At 48.8% G+C, this 24,226-nt stretch overlaps 1 protein-coding gene across 4 annotated transcripts in view; it reads right to left on the bottom strand.

The window, feature by feature from the left end:
• Positions 1-2,363: 2,363 nt before the first annotated feature.
• The window catches only part of FERMT2 (FERM domain containing kindlin 2), a 51,126-nt gene continuing 29,263 nt past the window's right edge, over positions 2,364-24,226 (bottom strand). Inside the window, exons 3-17 of one of the 4 annotated variants that reach the window (XM_066551916.1) lie at positions 22,589-22,723; positions 19,002-19,034; positions 18,339-18,564; positions 18,096-18,198; positions 17,566-17,673; positions 15,813-15,947; positions 14,229-14,278; positions 11,905-12,029; positions 10,458-10,564; positions 9,510-9,731; positions 7,207-7,227; positions 6,614-6,738; positions 5,960-6,101; positions 3,586-3,850; positions 2,364-3,093 (exon numbers count right to left, since the gene is read on the bottom strand). In XM_066551916.1, the coding sequence (XP_066408013.1) occupies positions 3,677-3,850; positions 5,960-6,101; positions 6,614-6,738; positions 7,207-7,227; positions 9,510-9,731; positions 10,458-10,564; positions 11,905-12,029; positions 14,229-14,278; positions 15,813-15,947; positions 17,566-17,673; positions 18,096-18,198; positions 18,339-18,564; positions 19,002-19,034; positions 22,589-22,723 (1,706 nt within the window). In that variant the 3' untranslated portion in view covers positions 2,364-3,093; positions 3,586-3,676. The remainder of the gene's footprint in view (positions 3,094-3,585; positions 3,851-5,959; positions 6,102-6,613; positions 6,739-7,206; positions 7,228-9,509; positions 9,732-10,457; positions 10,565-11,904; positions 12,030-14,228; positions 14,279-15,812; positions 15,948-17,565; positions 17,674-18,095; positions 18,199-18,338; positions 18,565-19,001; positions 19,035-22,588; positions 22,724-24,226) is intronic. The other 3 variants (XM_066551918.1, XM_066551919.1, XM_066551920.1) reach the window with 3 other exon arrangements.

Genomic DNA, 24,226 nt, shown 5'->3' with positions numbered 1-24,226 from the left:
CCCTGGGGGCTGGGGACACCCACGGGCTGGCTTCTCCTGGGCTTTGGTTTGGGTTTTAATTTGGATTACTGCTTTGCTTGCCCAAAAGAGACAACCACAGCCAGATTTCCCTATGTCAGCAAAATAAATCTCCGTGTCTTTTTCCAGTGCTGGGGCTGCAGGAGCTGGGACTGGCTGTGCCTTGTCTTGCCAAGACCCTCCTCATCCTCTGCTGCTGGGTTTGATGCCCAGACACCCCAAACCCAGCTGTGATTTCCACATCACTGGAAACCCTCCGTGCCCACCACATCCTGGTTTTCCTTTGGCTCAGGATCATGGAGCAAACAACCACAAACCTCCTTGTCCTCTCTGCTGCCTGTCCCTGAGGTGCATCATCCTTCCCTTCCCGTGGGCTCCAGCTCTCCCCATTTCCCTCCTCAATCCCTTTTCCAGTGTGCTCCTCACGCTTCCTCCTCACCCCTGTCCATCCTCAGTGTGTGGCCACTCCCATCTGTGCCATATTTTATCTGGTGTCTCTCCAGATTTTAGGAAAACCACATCATTTTTTTACCCCTCTCTGCTCCAACATCTCATTACCACTTGCATCTTTTCATCCAAGGAGAAAAGAGGTTTTCATCTAGGAAAGATCCTGGAAAACCCGGCAGAAAACTCCTGAAAAACTCCTTTGGATCACCTCAAACCCCCTGTGACCCTTCCCTGTTTCCTGCAGCCCCAGCAGCGCTTCCCACCCGGCTTCTCCCACCCTCGGGGGCTGTGTGGGGAAGGGCTGTGGTTGACAGCAGCCTCTGCCTTCCCATGGCCCTTCCCCGACCTCCTCTGCTTTTCTGCTCAGCGTTTCCTGCCTCATCACCTCCCCCAGCTCCGGCCAGGCCGAGCCCTGCAGCCCTGAAAGCCCTGGGGATGGATGGACTGAGGGCACTGGATCCATCTTTTCTCCTCCCCATCCTGCCTAGTCTCAGGGCAATAGGAGGGGAATGTTTTTCGGGGAGGCAATAGGATTGAATGTTTTCAGGGAGGCAATAGGATTGAATGTTTTCAGGGAGGCAATAGGATTGAATGTTTTCAGGGAGGCAATAGGTGAGTGTTTTTCAGGGAGGCAATAGGTGAGTGTTTTTCAGGGAGGCAATAGGATTGAATGTTTTCAGGGAGGCAATAGGTGAGTGTTTTCAGGGAGGCAATAGGTGAGTGTTTTTCAGGGAGGCAATAGGTGAGTGTTTTCAGGGAGGCAATAGGTGAGTGTTTTCAGGGAGGCAATAGGTGAGTGTTTTCAGGGAGGCAATAGGTGAGTGTTTTTCAGGGAGGCAATAGGTGAGTGTTTTCAGGGAGGCAATAGGTGAGTGTTTTTCAGGGAGCCATCCCATCACACACCCAGCTTTGGAGCTGTTCCAGCTGAGATCCTGGTGCTGCCTGCCAGGAGCGTGCTCGCCGCCCTCCGCTCGCGTGTCTCGGAGCTGCCCGGACTTGCTGCATCCCAAAGAAGGAGCCTGGGGGTGTGGGGCAGGACTGGGAGCATCCCTGGCACGTCCTGGGTGCTGCTGTTGGAGGAATTGCTCAGCCCCTCCAGGCCAGCCCTTCCTTATCCTGGGTTTTATGGAGCAAGGGTGCAGCCAGCACCGGGGCACGTGGTGTGAAAGGATCGGTGCGGAAAGGAGGAAGGGAATTTGTGCCAGGGGAGGCTTAGGTTGGATATTAGGGGAAATATCAGGGGAAATTCCTTGATGGAATGATGGTCAGGCACTGGCACAGCTGCCCATGGTAGCAGTGGAGTCACTGGAGGGATGCAAAAGCTTTGTGGATGTGGCAGTTGGGGACGTGGTTTAATGGTGGGTTCAGCTTAGATCCTGTGATTCCCTCAATCCCTGGGCTGCTTCCCACAGCCCGGCCAGGGAGTGGGATCTAAAGGGGACTCCAGGAGAGCTGGAGAGGGACTTTGGACAAGTGACAGGACACAGGGAATGGCTTCCCACTGCCAGAGGGCAGGGATGGATGGGATATTGGGAAGGAATCCTTCCCTGTGAGGGTGGGCAGGCCCTGGCACAGGGTGCCCAGAGCAGCTGTGGCTGCCCCTGCATCCCTGGAAATGTTCCAGGCCAGGCTGGACAGGGCTTGGGGCAGCCTGGGACAGTGGAAGGTGTCCCTGCCCTTGGCAGGAGGTAGAGCTCGATGAGCTTTAAGGTCCCTTCCAACCCAAAGTATTCCAGAATTTTGTAACTTTTTGTTGCTTTTTGGTGTCATTTGTTTCAGCAAACTTGGGATAAGGCAGCAGAAGGGACCCCAAGGCTGGCATGGGATGGCTCCATCCTATGGAATTGTTTATGGCCTTTCCATAGCACAGGTAGACCCCAAAAACCAGGAGTGGCAGCTGAATGTTAAATAGAAGATTTGACTTTTATTTAAAATAAAATGTATTTGAACATAATCTTGATACCACGGACTGTGGGAACGCAACACTGGATATTCCTTGGCATTAGGTGGGCACAGGATCCCTCCTCGTTAGCATTAATGTGGGAATGGCTTAATGAACCTGGCAGTCCTGGCCCCAGGGATCAGCTACTGAGGGTGTTGTGGCACAGCTCTGGAATCCCCTTTAACTTAGATCAAAATTTACTGGACTGAAATTGTATTTTTTGTGGGTTTTTTATTCCTTGGTTTGTCCCCGTACCCCTTCCAGACATCCTACAGTTACTGCTGACCTATGCAATATCCTAGCTGGCTTGTGAGACTAGTTACAAAAACTGTACAACTTTATAAAATTTGTGGTTTTTTACATTAGTTACACAAAAACCTTTACTTCATAAACCTTTTACTTCATATTGTAATGAAAAAATTTGCATATCAGAGGCAGAACAGTGACTATGCTGGTGAATACTAAAAGTGTCATAATACAATACGGTGTACAAATAAAATAAAAAAAAAAGACAATATAAATGATTATCAAAAGGCAAGTTAAACAAATAAAACCAAGCTATTACAGACTAACAGAAGATCATCTTCGAGGCCACACAAAACTATCCTCAAAGTCATGTCAGGCACCTTCAGAGTCCTGGTGTAGTGTGAGAGGAGAGATGGCAGCTCTGCTTGGGAGCAGGACGACTTCAAACAGGTCAAATGTACAGAATAAAAACACAAAAAAAAAGGAAATAAAACACTCATGCATTAAACATGATAAATAGACTTCATATAGGTTAGCCCTGGATGGCTTTGCAAGAAGATGGCTTAGAGTTCTCTTCAAAAATTGGCTTTTTTAAGTCAGTTAAATCTTTATCCTGATCTGCCCATCAGAGTCTGGATCTGAGGGTCACTGTCACCCTGCCCAGACACGGTCTGGTTATAGCAAATTAACAGAAGTGCTCATTAGTGCACACAGATTAACTGGTCTGGTAATGCAAAAAAAAACCAAAAAAAAAACCAAAACCAAAACCCAAAAAAACAAAACAAAACAAAACAAAACAAAATAAAAATTAAAAAAAAAAACCAAACAAACAAAAAAACCAAAACAAAACAAAAAAAAAAAAACAAAAAAGCCCAAAACAAACCAACAAAAAATCCAATTGTTAAAAAAAAAAAGATACATTTCAAGCTTACTTTATTAAGCAGCATTATCTCAAAGGACAGCTTTGGAAAGTTAAACATGAATATGGCCATGGGGGTTCCTGCGGGGCGAGGCTGGCGGGGCTCACACCCAGCCACTGGTCAGTTTGTAGAACATCTCCTCGTCCAGGCTCTCGTTCTGGTCCTTGGCCCGCGTGGACAGGAAGATGTAGCCCCCGATGAACTCGTGCACCACCTTGCAATCCACCTCGGTGCAGATGAACGACACCCGCACCTCGTCCGCGAACTCCACCGTCACCTGTGGGCACACAGAGCTCAGCCCCAGCCTGCCTTCCCTTCTCCCTCATTTCTGGGGTGTTCAGATGGTTTTCTAATGCCTGAGCTAAATTTTGTGGTGCCAGTGTAGGAGTGAGCACAGGAGGCCAAGGGCTGGAGCTCCTCTGCTCTGGAGTCAGGCTGGGAGAGCTGGGGGTGCTCCCCTGGACAGGAGAAGGTTCCAGGGAGAGCTCAGAGCCCCTGGCAGGGCCTGAAGGGGCTCCAGGAGAGCTGGAGAGGGACTGGGGACAAGGGATGGAGGGACAGGAGCCAGGGAATGGCTCCTAGTGCCAGAGGGCAGGGATGGGTGGGAGATTGGGAATTCTGTCTCCGGGCAACAACAGACAGAACAAGAGGACACTGTCTCAAGCTGCACCAAGGGAGATACAGGCTAGAATTAAGGAGGAAGTTTTTCACAGAAAGAGTGGTCAAATACTGGAATCATCTGCCCAGGGAGGTGGTGGAGTCACCATCCCTCGAGTGTTTAAAAAAAGACTGGATGTGGCCATGATCTAGTTGAGGTGTTAGAACATGGGTTGGACTCGATGATCTTAAAGGTCTCTTCCAACCTAGAAATTCTGTGATTCTGTGAATTCTTCTCTGGTTGCACAGAGTATCTGTGGCTGTCCCTGGATCCCTGGAAGTGTCCCAGGCCAGGTTTAACAGGACCTGGAGCAGCCTGGGAGAGTGGAAGGCGCCCCTGCCCACAGCAGGGCTGGAATGAGTTGATCTTTAAGGGCCCTCCCAACCCAAACCATTCTGGGATTCTGTGAGTGGTAATTTGGCCTTGAGGATCCTTATGAATTCCTTCCCCCTTTAAATATCCTATGACTCTTATTCAAATATTTAGATACTGAAATACCTTTTGTTGCCTTTTGTATTGTTTTCTATTTATTTATCCATTCATTTATTTATTTAAATTCCCATTACCCCTTGTATTCCCCCATGACTCAGAAACAATCCCCCAGTGTGTTTCCACCTCTCCATGGTGAGCACGTGGCCACACTTTCCCTGCTTCCAGAGAACAGGGATTAGGCACAGACCTGTTGAAGTCTGGGCTTTCTTTCCACTCTTCCTTGGTTTTCTAAGTTGAAGTTTGGCCACTGAAATACCTTATGGGGGCTGGGGGAGCTCATTTTGGAGTGACTGAACAAACTATTCATTTACTGATGCTCATTCTCTTTTTGTCCCCCCATCATTGACAGCTCTGCAGGAGGGATGGGGATTCCCAGCAGAGTATCCAAGCTGGATAATTGGGATATCTGGGCTTGCAACTGAGTCAAAACAATGACTCTGAGGCAGAGGGGGACTCTGAATAATTTTTCCAGCGACTCTTAATGAGCTGCAAAACTGCAGGAGAACAGCCCTCACGTATCCCTGGCAGTTTTAATTGTGTGTTCTGCCAAAAAGGAGCCCAAAAATTTGTGCATCCAAATGTAACAGCAGGGGGAAAGCCCATCTCAGAGCCTGGGGAAGTAACTACACAGTTTTGTTTGTTATTTACATGAAAGTCTGAGTTGCACAGCAAATGAAAGGAATTTTAGTATGGATAAGGCCCTGTATATTTGTGTTATGGGTTAGAATGGAGCCCGAGCATCAGTGCTGAGGTTTCACTTCATTTAATTGTGTGGGGCTCAGAGAATGGAGAAAATAATTCCTGGCTACAGGAGAGAAAGATTTGGTTTTTTTCCTAAAGGGTCATATACAACTCCACCCAGTGCCTAAAGGGACTCCAGGAGAGCTGGAGAGGGACTTTGGACAAGGGATGGAGGGACCGGACACAGGGAATGGCTCCCAGTGCCAGAGGGCAGGGATGGATGGGAGATTGGGAACTGGGAATTCCTGGCTGTGAGGGTGGTGAGCATGCCCAGAGAAGCTGTGGCTGCCTCTGAATCCCTGGAACTGTCCAAGGCCAGGCTGGATGGGGCTTGGAGCAACCTGGGATAGTGGAAGGCCCATGGCAGGGGGTTGGAACAAGATGAGCTTTAAGGCCCCTCCCAACCCAACCCATTTGGGATTCCAGGACTCCAGGAGTGGTTCCTGTCTCACTGACAGGAGCAGGGGAGAGGACAGGGTGTCAGACACATCTCACCATTTTGATCTCCCAGTTGACATTCCACTGCTTCATGTTGCTGAAGCGCCAGGTCTTGACGGCGTCGCCCGTGCTGGCGTCCATGCGGATCAGCCGGTTGTAGGCGATGCCAATCAGCTCATCCTTCTTCCCACCCTGGAACCTGGCATAGGGATTGAGAAAAGCAGGTGAGACACACAAATCCAGCAGCTGACTTTACTTGTAAAATCATTTTTATAAATCACAGTAGCTCATGCTTTTAATTTCAGCTGCAGCACGATTTCCCCGGCCAAGGATGTGCACGTCCTTGCCCACGGCAGGGGGTTGGAATGAGATCAACTTTGAGGAAGGCTGGAAGGGACCTCCCTTCCAAACAACACTACCCAACGCAACTCAACCCAACCCAAACCAATCCAACCCAACCAAACCCAATCCAACACAACCCAGCCTCACCCAACCCAAGGCAATCCAACCTAACCTAACCCAATGCAACCCAACTCAACCCCATCCAAAGCCACACCACCCAACCCAACCCAATGCAACCCAACCCAACACAACGCAACCCAATCCAACCCAATCCAACCCATTCCAAGATGATTCCAGGGTATTTAACCCACTCCCTGTATCCATGAAGGAAACTCCTCCAGCCCAGGCCAGCCCCGCAGCCCCACTCACCTCGCGTTGAAGTGTGTGATGCCGAACTCGGGCAGCGACTGCCAGGCTTGGATAAAGCGCATCTTGGCCTCGATGAGGCTCATCTGGGCCACGTTCTGGTGAGCCTCCAGGATGCGCGCCGTGATCTGCGGGCGGCGAAACACAGCGGGGTCAGGGGACAGGGGCCCTGGGTGCCACCTCCGCTGCCACATGCGCAGGAGCGGCCGCGGAGCCGCCGCGGATCCGAGCGCGGAATATCGATAATTCCTCCCCTGAGGTTTTGTTTCAGCTCTCACTGCTCAGAGCCCACATGGAGCTTCCCATCTCCAGATACAGGAAAGCAAATATAGATCAGAGCTGTCTGACCAGAGATGTTCACATTCCCACTCATGCTCTCGGGAACTTTAAGGATGTGAGCGAACAACAAGGCAAATTTTCTGTAGGGTTTCCAGTTTCACCCCATAAATCACTGGGGACTGTTATAAAAACCTACCAGGGCCCAAGTGTCATGGGGAGGGTGCAGGTTTTGTTAGTGCTTTCACCGCTGCTCTCTAAACCAAAGGGGTTCTAGATTAAATTTATTTTATCTTAATTTTATTGTTGCTGTCACTTACCAAGTCTCTTACATAGCCTGGCTGAAGATGGCAAGGCGAAATGAAAAAATAAAAAAAAGAAAAGGAGGCAGAAAGAAAAAAAAGCAATCAGAAATATGGCAACAAAGCAAAGAAAAAGTGTAAATTAACTGCAAACCAAAGTTCAAGCAAAAAAAACCAAAAAACCAAAACAAACCACATGCACAATTCCTTAGGTGGAAAAGCAGCCAAAGGGAATGTGAGCAGGGACAAGCGAGCAGAGAGTCACCGCTCACGCTGGCCCTGCTGGGGCACTGGAGTGATCCCAGCTGGGCCCTGGCGTTGTGAGAGATGGTTTTGGTCCTGGAATGGTTTGGGATGGATTTCAGGAAAAGGTTCCTCCCCCAGGGGGTGCTGGGCACTGCCCAGGCTGCCCAGGGAATGGGCACAGCCCTGAGGCTGCCAGAGCTCCAGGAGCTGCCAGGGATGCCCAGGGTGGGGCTGTTGGGGGGTCTGGACTCTGATCCTTGTGGGTCCTTTCCCACTCAGGACATTCTGTGATTCCTGCTGGGAGGTGAAGGGGAGGGTGAAGCTGCCAGTTCAGAGATGGGTTCATGGCCTCACTGTCCTCTGCACATCTCTGCACAAACTCAAGGCCACTCTGGCTGGGGAAGCTCTGGAGGAAGCTCAGGGGCTCACCCTGAGCTCAGCAGATCCTTCTGTTTGGGATATGTGGAGAAATGATTGGGATGCTGCTTGGGATAACAAGCAGATGAAGGGAACATCAGCTGTGCTTCTCAGAGATGTGTCTGCCCCAGCTGGCTCTGACACCAAACTCTGGCAGGGCACCTGGGAGCTCTGAAAATCCCTATTTTGGGTCAGTTTTTGTTTATTTTCACTTAGGATTTAGTGCTTCCAATCCCAACCTGCCAACACTACGCTGCTGCACGTGAAGACAAACATCACCCCAGTGGGTTTGGGGCTGGTGAGGACCCAGAGCCTCCATAAACCCACAGCCAATTCCCATTCCAGCACCTCCTGTGGGCTGCACAGCCTCCTCCTCCTCCTCCTCCCCCTCCTTCCCTGTGCCTCAGAAGGACCCTTGTGGTCAAATTCCTGACATTCCTGCAGCCTCCATCCCTCATTCCTCTCAGCAAACATCCTCTGCTGCTCCAAGCTTTGCCTCTGGCCACCAAGGAAAATCCTAAATCCACTGCTTAGCTGATGCCTGTGAGGGCCCTGGTGTCCACACCATGGCCACATCCTGACTGGGATCATCCCCATCGTGCTCATCCCTACAATTCCATGGATTTTATTTTTATAACCAGGATACCTGCACAGTAAGCAAGTTTTCCAAGCTAATATTTTTCCAGGTGCCTCTGTTTTCCCAGAAACCTAGAAAGTATTTTATATATATAAATATATATATCTATATATGTATGTTAAAATAGTATATTTATGCAGCCTCTCCTCCATCCAAGGGGATATAAAGGCTTATTCAGGAGAATAATAAGGGCTATATAAAATATAACTCCACTGCCAGGAAATCATTGTGCTGTGCCAATAAAAAGTTATATTTTTCCGGCTTCTCTGACTTGCAGCCTTCTTCTGGGCTTGGAGAAATCATATCCAGCCCCAGCCAGCAGCCTGAAGGATTTAAGTCACCAAAAGGCCACGGAGCAATGCTTTCCTTATTTTTGCTGCTGTTCTGACATAGAATTCTCTTTGAGAGAATCCTGCATTTATTCCCAGAGCGGAACAGTTCAGCCCTGTCAGGCAGGGATGGGATGGAGCGTGGATGGAGTTCAAGCACGAGTCACAGCAACTCAAAACCAAAGCAATGTTCCAAGGACTGGCATTTGGAAGCAGTGGAAAAGCAAAGAGAGAAATATGCAAACCGTGTTACAGCCAAGTGTGGATAAAGCACTGCAAGCAACTGCAACTCCGCTGATCCCGGGGATTTCTCCATGGATTCTGTGCAGGGGAAGGGGTTTTAACCCCAGCACCGGGCAGAGATGGGGCAGCTGGAGCCAAACCATCATCAGCAGGGGCCAAACCATTCCCAGAATGTGTTTAAAATAAACATCACCCAATTTCAAATGCATTTCCAATTGAAGGTTCCCTGCCGTGTCCGTGCACTTCACACAGCGTGTGGCAGAATCCCGGTGCTGGGTGCCATCCCCGGGTGCTGGATCCAACCCACACCCTTCAGTCCCACCTCCTTTTAGTAACCACGTGCATCCCAGTGAGTGAGGACATCCAAAACATCCAAACCACGCCGTGTTAAACACCAGCCACTGCCGGGACGCGTGTCCAGCCCAGCCAAGGCCACCAGCAGCACCTACCTGCTTGTTCTTGTACTTCTTCAGGTAGCGAGGAGACACCAGGCACTCGGGGTTGATGTCAGTGTTGATCTGCTCTGGGATCAGCTGCGGGTCTGGGTTCAAATGCTGCATTTTCAGGAAGGACAGGATGTTCTGCACTTCCATGCCGTAGGAGCTGTCGGCCATGGTCTTGCCCTTGGAGGCCAGGCGGCAGGCGGCCATCCAGCTGGCATACTGCGTCTCCTGCCCCCCAAAACAGGGACATGTGTCTGTCACAGCCATGGAGGGACCACCAGACACCTCAAAAAACACCCCATGGAGACCTCATTCCCCTCCCAGCCTCAGGAGACTCCAGCATGCACAAAGACAGGCAGGAACCCAACCAACGCGGGGCCAAAAACCCCACGACAAAGCCAAAGCTGATTTTCTGCTCTGAACTTATAGGAAAAGCAGGCAACCCCTGACAAGGGGAGAGAAATGATGCATCTGACTCCATCTTATCAGAAGGCTAATTAATTACTTTATTATACTATATTATTCTATATTATATTACACTACATTACATTACATCTAAACTGAATCTGCACAAGCACCCCGCTCAACTCAACTGCCCAGAATCTCGTGACTGTCTCCTGACCAACAGTCTGCACTTGCCCTTGGCCCTGATAGGCCAAGGAAACAAAACACCATCACTTTGGGTAAACAATCTCCACATTGCATTCTGCTTTGGCACAACACAGGAGCAGCAAATGAGATAAGAATTGTTTTGATCGTTCTTTGCTTCTCTCCCTGCTTCTCTCAGGTTCAGAAAATGTGAATCCCACATGAACTCACAGGTGACTTGGAGCACACTTGGAATGCTGAGATCAGACAGGTGGGAGCATTTTCTATTTGTTTTTTAAAGAACAGCCCCTGGGCAGGATGGTGGGAAAAGGTTGAAGAGGTGGCCAGTCCAAGAGATGAACTTACGTTGTCACAGCGCAGCCAAATCTCGTTCATCCCCTCTGCCACTGGAATCAGGAGTTTGATGTTGAACTTCTGACCAGAGATGTTCACATCAGGGGTAACTTCACATCCTGCATTGAGGGAGATGGTGTTTAGAGGGGTGTGAGGAATGATGATTTAAAAAGTGGCAAAGAAAGTGAAAATAGGAAAAGAAAGAGCAAAGCTCCCTGACCCAAGGGTCTCCGGTGGCATCTCAGTGCTGCCAAAGGTTTGTCCCACTCCTCTGATGGGATGAACACTCCACACAGAGAAAACCTGTCAGATGTCCCTTTTCCAAGTGTCAGGAAAATGGGGGGAGAAAAGCAAGACCTGATCTGAAAGCAATGAAGCCAAAGCAAATGTGCACCCATAGAACTCCTGGATCCTGCGTGGAATCAGAAATGGATCCCGTGGCTACCCCAAAATCTTCATGGAGAAGGTGACTGGGCAGGTGTTGACTCTCACCCTGAAACCCTTCTATGTCATTGATGAATGATGGGATGCCATGAAGTGTTTCAGGCCAGGCTTGGTGGGGCTTGGACCATCCCAGTTTAGTGGAAGGTGTCCCTGCCTGTGGGAGCGAGGTGGAACTGGATGGGCTTTAAAGCCCCTTCCAACCCAACCCCAAATTCAGGGATTCCATGATTTGGCTGTGAGCATCCTGCTCCTGGTGCCTGGAGAGAATTCCAAGGGGTTGTGTAAACACAGGGGTGATGAACCGACCCCGCCACGGCAGCGTGGGCGCCGCGCCAACGCCGCCTCCCAGATTTCTGAAAATGCCGTCACAGCAGATTTGTCAAAAGCTCCCAGAAGGGTCCTGGGGGCCGGGCCTTGCTCCCACAGCAGCCTGAGGTCACCTGGCATCCCCCCTGCTCCTGCATCCACGGGGAGAACACACAAGCTCACTGCAGCTCCGTGGCTGCTGGAGCAGGAATGTTTCACTTGACATAAGGACAGGCAGCCACCACAGGAATTTCAGCTCTGGAGTGAAGCTGCTCCCAACCAGCAGCAGGGAGAGGAGGAGAAATAAAGGCAGCAGAGGAAGAAAATGGTCTGTTCTTTCCAGTTTCTGCTGTGGCAGCCAGTGCAATCCTTTGGAGAGCTGACAAAAAGGAGAAGGGCAGGTGGAAGGCTGGAACAAAGTTAGGAAGGTTCCCTCCAGCCCAAACCATTCTGTGGTTCTCCAAGCTCTCTTCCCAAGGTACTGGGGGGCTGGTGGTGCTTCCCTGTGGGATCACACATAATCACACTCAGAGCTCCAAGTCTGTGCCACGATGTCAAACCCAGCCCCCTCATTCCTTTACACACCTTTACCCAACCCCGGGATGGAATTCCGAGGCGATAAAGCAGTGGGAAAACAAGATGCAGGAGGAGCAGCCTATTCCTGGAATAAAAAGCAGCTTCTCTTAGCCCAGCCTTGTGCTTCTCTTACCTCTCAGGTTCATCTGGTGAGCAGGGGTCCCGTTGGATTCCTCTTTGCTTTTGTAGCAGGAGATGGAGGTATCTTTGAAGGTGCACCAGTAGGGTTTGTAGCCTTTCAACGTCAGCTTCTTGGGCCTGCAGGATACGTGGGGGGGGACATCTCACTTGGTCTGAGCTCCTAAAACAAGCTGCTCCCCAGGAAACCTCAGTGTTTCCTCAGAATTTCAGCCCTGGCAAGCAGCTGTCAGCAGCATGGGTTATTCCCACTCCTGCCTGGGGGCTCAGCCTTTCCTGCACTGCTGGCTCAAGGAGTTGAGCTCCAGTTCCAAGTCTGGACTCTTCAATCCCAGGGAGATAATTTGGGGCAAGGTGGGGGGAGCTGGAGGACTGTGCTACAAAAACAGAGGAGTCCATGAATCACTGCAAAATCTGCCTCTCCAGGCACCACATGAAACTGGAACCACTCTGCTCAGGCTCTGGGGGAAGCAGCACTTCCAAGGACGTGTCAGTCACGCACACGCCTGAGTGCGCTCCTTGTTTTCTTTTTAAACACTCCACAGCACAAAAGGTTCCCTTCTTTTCTACAGAAAGCATGGATTTTGCTCAATTCTGCAGGAGAACTGGTGGCCCTGCAAAGTGAAGTACCTTGAACTCATCCCAACACAAGCTCAGAGCCTTTACAGAGCCTCAAATATCAGAATATTTTAACCTTCCCTGATTTCTAAACCTTATTCTAAGGCTGGATCTGCAGCCTCTCATGCATTTCTCATGTTTTCATCTCAGAAACAGCTGCTGAGAGTATTTTAGATGGGATATTAAGAAGAAATCCTTCTCTGTGAGGGTGGGGAGGCCCTGGCACAGGGTGCCCAGAGCAGCTGTGGCTGCCCCTGGATCCCTGGCAGTGCCCAAGGCCAGGTTGGACAGGGCTTGGAGCACCCTGGGACAGTGGAAGGTGTCACTGACATGGCAGGGGGTGGAACAGGATGATCTTTGAAGTCCATCCCAACCCCAAACACTCTGGAATTCTGTGATTTTAGCTGGCAAGGGCAGTAACCTGGCTGGCAGGGGAGAGAGAACCATTCCAAATCTCTACAGCCACACCAGGCACATGCTGGGACACATTTAAAAGTAAATATATGGAGTTAAATATATTGGATATAAGGGACATGCACTGCTCCCCCAGTTCTCCTCCCCAGCTGAAGTGTGACAAGAGGCACATCCAGAGCTGGGACAGCTCCAAACATTGCACCACTCACACTGGATTTTTGGCACTAAAATACCACCTGAGCCCCATTTTTAGGAGCAAACAGAATTCTGTGTTCAATCTGACAGCCTCAAACCCCAACCCCAGGGTTCAGGGCTTGCATTGAGTGAGGAACCAGCAGCTTCTGGCTGCTCCATCCCCTGGTGCTCCAATTTGCAGGCAATTAGCTCCCGGAGTGGTGCCTAATTTGATTGGCAAATCAGCAGATCAAGGGGAAGAACAAGTTTTTTGTTTGTTTGTTTGTTCAAGGGAGGGAAAAAACACCCACTGAGGGGCTGGGCACAGCCTTGAAACTTCATCCCAGTTAAGGCAGACCACAAGCCCAGACAGAGGCAGAGACCTCATTAATTCACCTCTGGAGAGGGAGAAGGGGTTGCAGAGCAGAGAGTGCCAGGTTCTGGCTCCAGAACCAAACAATTCATAAAATAAAGGTTTGTTCCAGAGCTACTTCACTGTCTGCAGCTTTATTCCCCCCACCAGCACTACCCTGCAGTTCTGCTGTGAAATCCCACCAGTGTTTCCAGCTTCCAGAACTTCCATTGCAGCAGGCAATAAATTGCAAAAGATGGTGGTGGCTGCCAAAAATGTTCCTCCAAGTGCGGACGCTGCCGCTCCCGGTTTCCATGAACCACCAACCAAGTCAAAGCAAGCTAAAAAAAAACCCCCTAAATCCTGAGCAAGCTGGGAGAGGGGCAGAGTCAGCTTAACCTGCTCCTTTTGGCATGGAGAGACTGGAATCCTGGCTGGATAGAATTCCTCCAGCCTCCTGCAGACCAGGAGAAGTCTTTGAGGGAGGTTTTTGGGTTTCACTCCTCATTTTAGGATGGTTTGTGTTCTCCTGGGCATTAAATGTGTTAAAGAAACATCCAAGCACACACTGCTGGCTATAGGATGCACCAGAGCAGGAAAACACCTTGAATTTTGTATTTAAGAACCAATTAACTTAAGTATTGAATATTTTGAATATCATAAGGCAGGGAGATAAAAATAAAAGGAAATTAAGAGGCAGGACCATTAATTATTCACAGCCATTACCAGTTCCACAAGCAGCTCTTCCCATCAGCACTTACTTGAAGACTTTAATGTAGTCAGCGAGCTCTGGGATGGAAGTGATGTCACCCTGGAAATCAAAGATTATCCCAGTCACTGGGAGCAGTGGGATCAGCAGGGAAGGGATGTGGTGCAGGGGAGGAAACCAGGAGCACCATCAGGGCTTAGGGGCTGTGAAACTGCTCCTGAGAAAGCCCCAGGCACTTCCCAGCAGTGAAAAATGCAAAGGCCAGCTCTGCTGTTTTGAAAGCAGAGGACAAGGTTTGATTTTTCTGTGAGGAATTCCTGCTGCTGCTGCTGGAGCCAGTTCCCAGCCCAGGGTCACCGTTGCACAGGGAATTGTCTCCTCCCTTCACTTATTCCTGATGCTCCAAACAAAAAGGGGAAGAGGCACCTCTGCAGAAAACTAACTGGGATTTCTAAGCCTAGAAAGATTTTTTTTTTTCTCCCCCAACATTTTGAAAATATTGAGTTTAAATTCCCTTTTAATTCCCAGGAGCTGGAAGTAAAAAAAATTTCGAGGGAAAGGGAAAGAAAGGGAGGATTGCTCCAGGAGCTTCCAGTAGCAGGACAGTTTACTTTCAGTCTGCAATGAGAAACTGTTTACAGATACCACAGGGAAAAAAATGCAGAATCTAAACAAACAATCCAGTAATTGCCCATTATCTGTATTCAATTACTCGAATGCATCTGGAAATGGCTCCTGCTCCAAAGCCCTACGGAAAGGGATGGGATTTTTGGATGAATCATTGTCCTCTTCACTCCTGTCTGGCAGGGACTGTTCCTCAGTGATGTGTTTCAAATCTGGTTTTGCAAAAGGAATTAGAAAATATATCTTGGTGATAAAAATTTGTTGTTATTTCTGGTTCATACTGCAAAGCTCTGCTGTTGTTAATGTCAATAAAGCATCTAAGGATGGATGTAGCTTCAAAAAAATCTGTCATAAACACTTAAAAAATTATATGAAGTGTAAAAGTGGAAAATTTCAGATTTTAGGGTTGGAAAGAGACGGTTTAAATGTGCAAAATGCCTGGAAAAGCTGTGCTGGGCCAAGGCTGACAGGACTGAGTCCTTTTAATGCACTTTAATTTTCAGGCTTTATAATTTTAAAGGTGGAAAACCAGTGTTAAAATGACATATCAAGAAGAAAACCCCCAAATGCTCTAAAATACAGACCTAGGCTAAAATCCAGTCTAATAAAAATAGGGTTTCATAAGCCTAAATTAGTTCTGAAAATCCAGCAGCTGCTTTAGGTGCTGTAAAACGTGAATTAGAAACAGTGGAAGAGGAACCTCAACGTGGAAAACTCAGTAATTTGGGAAAGTCAGTAGTGAGGATAAAAAAATCACTTAATTTCCATTTAGTTTTCCATTATTTCATCAGGAGGGTGGCTTGGTGCAGGGGGGGGGGAATCAGTAAAATCCTGGCTCCTCCAAGACTCTTCCAGATGCTGCCCAGGGTTCCCTCATTCCAGAACTATCCCTTGGTATCTAAAATCCCTGTGTTTTAAAGAAAATATTGCTGGGGCGTGGGCAACTTTCTCATCAGGATGAGAAGAAAAAAAGGAAATAAGTGAGGTTGGATGCCTGGAAAAACTCCCTTACCAGGATTGTTGACGTCTTGCCACCTTCCAAGGTGATTTCCAGGTCCGAGAGCGCGGCGTCCACCTCGTCCACGTCCTTGTCACTGTGGTTCAGGTGGTTTTCCGAGGACATGATGGACAGCTTGTTGATGTGGTACTGCAAGGCAAGGCCAGGGTCACACCTGGGTGCTCCTGTGACCCCAGGATCCCACGGGACCATGGTGACACAGCCACCGTGCTTGGGAAGCAGAGCGGGGAACCAGGAGCAGATGCCAGCAAATGCTGGGGGGGTTTGCTGGGTCAGGAAGGACCATCCTGGATGGTTCCAGTCCAAGGAGCCTCCAGGCACTGATCCTGAGGGAGATCACTGGACCCCACAGGGCAGAGCTGCTCTTTCCACCAGGCTGAGGTTGGAAGGGACCTCTGGAGGTCACCTGGTCTCACTCCCTGCTCCAGCAGGGCCACCTGGAGCTGTTGTCCAGGACCAAATCCACCTGGCTTTGGAGTAACTCCAGGGATGGACAATCCACAGCCTCTCTGGGCAAACTGTGCCAGTGCTCAGTCACCCTCCTGGTATGAAGATGCTTCCTGATGAGCAGAGGGACCCTCCCATGTTCCAGGCTGTGTCCATGGCCTCTGCTCCTGCCACTGGCCACCTCTGTCCACCCCCTTTCCTGCCTCCCACCAGGTGTTTATGGATATTTGTAAGATTCCCCAGCCCTGGAAGTGTCCAAGGCCAAGTTGGACGGGGCTGGAACAACCTGGGATAGTGGAAGTGTCCCTGCCCATGGCAGGGGGTGGAACAAGATGACCTTTAAAGCCCATTCCAACCCAAACCATTGTAGGATTCTATGTCTTTGCATCTGCTTTCACCCCAGAAAACCAAAACATCCATAAAATCTCACAGGAAGAACCGTGCCCAACCCACTCTGGAGCACTTGGATGTAAACTGAGTCATTATATTTCTGCTTTTCTCTCTTTTTTTTTCCTGGGAGGGGCCTTTGGAGCAGGCAGCCCTGCTCCTGAGGGGGATATTTCAGCATCCTACAGCTCCAAGGTGTGCCAGACCACACGGAACAAAGGCCTGCCATCCCTCCCATGAAGTCAATAGCAGGTGGAGCATTTATGCCAAATCACACAAAGCATTTCATAAACCAGATAAATAAATAGTTCTGGGAAAGCCACAGATTATCCCCAGCTGGTTTGGGGGCAGAGAGCCAGAAAGGCACAGTTCAGTAACCCCGTGTTCGTATGGGATGGGTTAAGAAGGACAAAACTAGAAGTTAAGATACATATAAACATGTTTGGTAAAAGCAGGTCAAGTTCTTTTTTATGAGGGATAATCAGTGGCAAGTATTTAAATTATCTCATAAACTCAAGTGAGGATCTGGAGATGGGAAATGACCCAACTTCTACCAGCATGAAAAAGCCAAGCTCCCATCAGAGACAAGGTGAGGCTTAAAATATGAGTTTAAACTGAAGAAGGGATGGTTTAGATGGGATATTGGGAAGCAATTCTTGGCTGTGAGGGTGGTGAGACCCTGGCACAGGCTGCTCAGAGAAGCTGTGGCTGCCCCATCACTGGAAGTGTCCAAGACCAGGTTGGAGCACCCTGGGATAGTGGAAGGGAGCTGGAACTGGATGAGCTTTGCAGCCCCTTCCAACCCAAACCACTTTGGGATTCCATAATTTCATTTATCAGATTAACGAGCAGAGAAGTCTGAGAACAAAACCAAGCCTAACCCAACCCAGGGGCGTCTGGGGCTGTGTCTCACCTGCAGTGCTGCAAACATCATCATCTCCTCCTCCGTGCACTCGATCTCCTCCAGCAGGATGGCCCACTTGGACTGCTCGTACAGCTGGTTGATCCTGATCGCGTCGTACTGCGGCACAGAAACGCGGAATGCTCGGAAAACCAGGAGCCCAGCTCAACACAAACCACCCCATCCACTGGAAGCTGTCCCTCCCCATGGCAGGGGGTTGGAATGAAATGGTCTTTAAGGCCCATTGCAACCCAAACTAGTCTGGGATTCTGTGATTTATCATCTTGACACAACGATCCAAGACTGAAAATCCTCTGCCACTGACAAGAAGTGGCTTTAAGAACTCTTTAAGCACCTCTAGCAACACCTAAATCCCCTGGTGTAATGGAGCACAAATCCTGGGTTTGATGCCTGCACAACCAATTTTCAAACTTCCACGGTCTTTGGGAGATTTACCAACACAGCAGCACGTTAGAGATCAGGCATCCTTCGCTCCAAAGGATGGAAAATTCAGAATGGGAGCGGAACAAGGAGCTCTGTACCTTTGGATTCAGGTCAAAAAAGCTGTAGTACTTGAATCGGAGTAGCAAAGCCTCGTTTTCCTTCACCTCCTGCTCCATGAGGGATCGGGACGAGTCCAGCCACCTGTGGATTGCCAACATGGGATAACGCACACGGAACGCTCCGGTGGAGTCGCCACGACGCTCTTGAAAACACCATTAAAAAATCATCCAAAAAAAAAACCCCAAAAAAAAAAACCCCAAATCCTCATCTCCTGAACTCACCCTTGGTTGATTTTGGCCTTATCGAGCAGCGTCTGGGGCTTGTACATTTTGGCTAAGGACTCCGGGGAGGTGACGGGCTGGCTCACGGCCAGGATTCCCGGGTTGCCCTCGGACAGGGCGCTGTCGCCGAACCAGGCGGACGTGGGGGACAGGGGGCTGCCGTCGTGGGCGTCGTAGGTCGGTGTCATCGTTTTGCTATAGAGTCCTGGGCTTGAATAGATATTTCCTACCAGTGAGGGGAATAAAAGCCGGGAATTAGTCTCGGGCCAAGCCCTGCCTGCTCCCGGCCACGCCGGCTCTGCGCAAACCCGGAGCCGGCAGATGGAAAACTTTCCCTTCTCATCTTTTCTCAGCGGGAAAACGCTGTGCTGCTTGTTCTCCCTGTCCCTCTCCTCTTTCTTGGCTCTTCTCCAAGAGCAAAACTGATGGAAAACTCCTTCCAGCCCAAAGGATGGGAAAAGACTCACGTCTCCCACACCGGGAAGCTCCTGCCCCCTGTGTTTCTGTGGCATCTGGGACATGAGTGGCCCCCGACTTACCGGCATTACCTGTTGCTTAAAGATTTTGGAAGTCAAAAGTTTTAGAGGAGCAGGAAAATAAACTAAGGGTGCAGCCAAAGAGACCAGAGGCAGAGGGCAAAAGTCCTATTGAGGTGGAGCTCACCTTTGACGGGGCCGATGTAAAGAATATCGGTGCCTATAGAGAGGGAAAGAAAGGAGGGAAGTGAGAAGGCGAGAGAAAGTCACCCGGAGAGCAGGAGAAGGACAGAAGCCAAAAATGAGCATTTTTGGAAGAGGGCAGAACAGCACAGGTGAGGTTGCACCACCCTAATGGAGCGTTTGCAGCAGCGCTGGTGGCAGCAAAGCAACTGAAGTGACTTCCTCAGGACAGCTGGGCATGGAAATGTGGCATTCCTGGATGGAAAAGCTTGCTGAGGTGGCCACACAAGTTCAGGATTAATGTGCTGAGTGGTGCAATGTGGTGCCAGACTGATCCCAAAGCAAATGTTACTCCCAGGCCTTTTGAAGCTTCACAGCTCGTACCGATTCAAAGCAAGACATAAAAACACCCAAACATTTAAAAATTATTAATTTGAAGAGAAAAAAAAAAACAAACAAATCCAGCTTGGTATCTCATAGCTTGAAATAGCTGAGAGCTTAACAGAGAGGTTGTGGCTGCCCCATCCCTGGAAGTGTTCCAGGAGAGCTTGGATGGGGCTTGGACAACCTGGTCTCTGGAAGGTGTCCCTGCCCTTGGCAGGAGGTGGAATGAGAAGTGCTTTAAGTCCCTTTTTAAATCACTTCCATCCCAAACCATCCAATGAAACAGCCTTTCTTCACCTCACAGGGACACTGAATTTTTATATAAAATTCAGATTTTCAGAATAAGGGAGGATCAACCACCATCTCCTAATGGCAGGAATTCCCCTGTGTGCACACATTGGCCAAGGAGCTCACCCAGCATCACCTGGGCCCAAATCTGCCCACCAGAACCAGAAGGTCCAACACCACACTGGATTTTGGGAAAGGGCTGTGTCCTTCCTAAATCACGAACCAGCAATTCAATGCACCCAAGCTCTCCCTCCCAGAGCTCTGCTGAGGGTGTTGAAGATGGTGACAGAGTTGAAATGCCACAAACAAAACCTTTTGTGCCGCCTCCTGCTGCTGCCCTGAGCCACCACTTTGGCTCCAGCTCCTTGCTCCAAACCATCCCACACCCTCATGGCCAAGGAATGACAGAAAACTGAGCTGGACTGGAAAAGTCCAAGACCAAACCAATGGAAAAACCTTTCTGAACCCTCAATTTTCATGATGGGCATCTCAAGGAGCAGGAAGAATGGTGGGAATCAGCAGCATCCATGTCAGTAACAACCAAAATCATGGCTAGGAAACTCCAAATAATTACAAACCTGATTCTGAACTGCCTGCCAGGGTGGGAAATATAAGTGAAAACCACCAAACAAGGATGCTTTTAATGCTCCTGCTTGTTTTGCTGGTATCCCAGTCTGGATGAATCATTTGGGGACCTGTAAGCACCATGGATAGCTGTCACCAAGACAGATCCAGCAAACCAGGCAGGAGAAAAAAAGCAGCAGGGATGTCAAGGGATGGAAAAATCCACCTTCATTTGCAAGGAAAAGGCCAGAGATGATTTCTAGGTTTTTAGACCAGGTACTTGCACTTTGGGAGCTGGGACTCCACGATGCTGAGGATCCCTTCCCACTTGAGCTATCCTGTCATTCTGTGATTATAAAAGCAGCAGAAAGGTGCTCTCCCCATGGATTGTTACAGCACTGGAGCAGAGAACTCCAACAAAAACCAGCCATAAACCCCCAAAAACCACTTCCCAAAGGAGCTCTTCCCTCCTCGCCATCCACCCTCACTGCAGCTTCAGCCTTCACATGGCTCAAGCACACAAGGCTGAGCATCAACTGGAACAACAAAAGAAAATCCCACTTTTTGCCCCAAATTTTGGGCAAGTTTTTCCATGAATATCCCCCACACTCCTGACTGAGTATCTGCTCCATCAGAGCAAAGCTTCCCCTGCACTTTTCTCCTCATCTCTTTCTCCAAACACCTGAAACATCTCAGAAGAAGCTTCCCTTAAAAAATTTGCCCCAGGCAGGCAGTGTCATGGAAAGTTCCAGCAGAAATAGCTACAAATTTGGCTAATTTATATAAACAAGTGACTACAGGTCTTCTAATGGAAAGTGTTGGGCAACACATCCTGTGGGTGTATTGACAACTCTGCCCACTGGGATTTAAATGGTTTCACTGCCAGGTTTGGGGTACTCAGTGACAAAACACTCCCAAGACATTGAAATCAGCACCTCCTTAATTATTAATTAGTTTTCCAGAAGCTTTCAGCACACAAACTGATGTTGGAACAACACTAGAAATGATTTATTCAGATGAAACCCACGGCTTTTATCGAATGGCACCTGAACAGGCAGGAATTCAACCTGCTGTGAGTGATTTCATTCACAAGGAGAGCAAAACCAGCCAAGTGACTCACTGGAAGAGCCATAAATAATTAAAATAAAGCCCAGCTTTTGCATACATTTCCCCCAAAGAAGGCCAAGTCTTTCCTATTAATCTAACAGAGATGCTCTCTGTGAACACTGGCTGTTGGAAAGGCTTAGAATGGACTTCCAAGATGAAAATGCCAAATGGAAATGAAAATTGACTGGAGCCTTGCCCAAATTCTCTGAGCCAGGAGTGGAAGAGGACAAGCCCAGAAGTATTTTTAATTTTAAGAGAGGAGAAAGAGTGGGATCAGAGCAGAAGGAGGATTATTTTCCCTTGTTCCAGACCTGTGGTGCACATCAGCCTGCACAGCCAAAACCTTCCTTTCTGCAAGCCCTTTGCCATCACTGGCATTAACCACACTCCCTGCAGCTGATTTAACATCAATTAACACAACTTTACAATTGCAAGGTAGTTTTTTTAATTAAAGCTGCCCTGCTGCCCTTGGATTGCTGGATTTAAACCCAAGAGCTTTGGCAGCCAGACACGTCTCTCCTGCTCACCACTGTGGCTTTCTCCACAAATCCATTTGGGATGAAGTGCTCCCACTTGGCCAAAATTATGGTTTAAACTCCTGCCATTTGCCTTCAGACACCAGACTTCCAGCAGCCATGGAAAAAAGCTGAAAAACCCCCTCTGCTTGCAAACACCTGCATCAATTTGCTGCCTGTGGCAACTCCATCAGGGATGTTACTCCAGCAGAAATTCCCTTCCCAGTCCTGCTCTGGATCTGGAATCCACACTGGCCAACCAGCCCCCAGCAATAAAAGGATTTATTTAGCATCACAATCCACAGCTACACCGTTCATGTAAGGCAACACTAAAGCAATTAATAAAACCCTGCCCTTGCTGGGCTGTAAATACAGAGCAGAACGGTGGCACAGCCTAAACCACGCCAGGAATGTAGACATTAGCAACGATTTTCCATTTAACTCCTTTCTTAACAGGCTAAGAAAAGCTCTCAGCAACACCATCTGAGTGCTCAAGTGGCCACACTTGGGCTCTGGATTGCTCTGTGAAGCCTGGGGGTTGCTCTGCTCCCAGAAATGCGTGACAGCTCCAGCCCCAGACATGCATCCGTGCCAGCGAGTGCTGCAGCCTGCCAGGACCTGTGCCATGGATCTGGGGTCTGTTTCTTGCACAGAGCCCCAGAAATTCAATCAGCCCCACGTTGCTGTGCCAGTTTTTTCCCCTGCTCCCATTTTTTTTTTTTTGCCAGCTCACCCGACCCTGGTGTGATCAGAGGCCCCTCCAGCTCGAAGGTGTCATCTTCACATTGATCGTCCAATTTCTTCTTTTTTTTCTTTGATGGATCTCTGGGTTTCCTCAAAAGGGAGAGCTCTTCTGGATGCCTGATGTCTGGAGGGGGAAATGGATCACTTTTATAATGGCAGGATGGGAAAAAAGGAGAAAAAAGGGGAAAAAAAGGGGAAAAGAAGAAATCTTTCCATTAGGAACAACATCCAGCAATGCCCAGTATCTCCCTTGGATGAATTTCCTGCTCTGTAATGGTTAAAAATCAAGTTGAGAACATTTTCCTTGCAAGCCTGTTGGAAACAAGTATTGTCCTTGGCTGGAAAGGTAACATAACATTTGGATAAAATGTGGAATTTCCCAGGCACAGTCAATCAAATGTAAATGTGAGCACTGTGACAGAGCCTAGTAACACCTTCATACATTAAATATAAATAATAAAAATAATAACCCTCATATTAATAACATCAAATTAGAAATAATATATAATATTATAATACACAATAATATAGAAATAATGTAAAGAAATGGAAATAGAAATTATAGAAATAGAAAAAATATAAAGAAAAATAAAAATGAAATAGAAATAGAAATCAGCACACAAATCCCTACTTAGCCATGTAGGTAACAGACCAGACCCTCTCAATTCCATAGAAGCAATCCAAGAGTTAAGCCATTTATTTACACATCAGACTGGAAAGTTTAAAGCCTATAATTTACCCACTTTTTAAAGAGATTTTGGCCAAAGTGTTTCTTTTTCACAGCAAACCTCTCCCATTTTCCTGCCTGGGTTCCCTGGAAGTGTCCAAGGCCAGGCTGGACAGGGTTTGGAGCAATGTGGGATGGTGAGAGGTGTCCCTGCCATGGCAGGGGTGGAATGGGATGGGATTTAAGGTCCTTTCCAGTCCAAACCATCCTGTGATTCTCTGATGGGGATTCTGGACATGCCTGAGCCTGGAAGGAGCTCTGGAGTCTCCTCTGCAGCTGCCTGTCCATGCTGAAGCTCCTGTGCTGTTTCCTGCTCTGTTTTTTGCCCCTATCACCCCAACATGCTCAGCTGCAGAGCCTTCCCTTTGGAATGCCCTATGGAAAGTGGCCCTGGTCCCATCCCTGCTGCAGGAAAAATCAGGAGCCAGGAGCTGGCTGCAGCCACGGAATGCTGAAGCATTCCCACCCAAGGAATGCTGAAGGACACAGCCAGCCATGATCCCAGGCAGGAGAAGTTACAGGGCTGGGATCCCACCACGCGCTGGCAGCAGCGGGAGCTCCCTGAGCACTCCCAGGATTGTAATTAACACAGGATTATAATTAACCCTGGAATTTGGTCCCCAGCAGGTGACCTGAGCAGGACACAGCCCCACAGTGCCCACCCTCACCAGCATGGTTCCTTCCTGCAAACAGGCTGGGAAATGCCACACTGGGAACTTCCCCCAGCCAGGTGATTTTCATGTAGGATCCCACCAGCTCTGATATTCCTGAATCCAGAGGCTGCACACTTCTGGATTTAACTGCCTTTTATATAGTAGGTGTCCCATCCCATTACCAAGCTTTAATTCAAGTTTTATTTTTATTTATATTCTTGTAGTTACTTTCACATGATATTTATAT

The sequence above is a fragment of the Molothrus aeneus genome, chromosome 6, assembly GCF_037042795.1.
Source record: "Molothrus aeneus isolate 106 chromosome 6, BPBGC_Maene_1.0, whole genome shotgun sequence".
Lineage (NCBI taxonomy): Eukaryota > Metazoa > Chordata > Aves > Passeriformes > Icteridae > Molothrus > Molothrus aeneus.
Note: the sequence above shows the minus strand (reverse complement) of the source record. Positions and strands in the feature narration are given on the sequence as shown.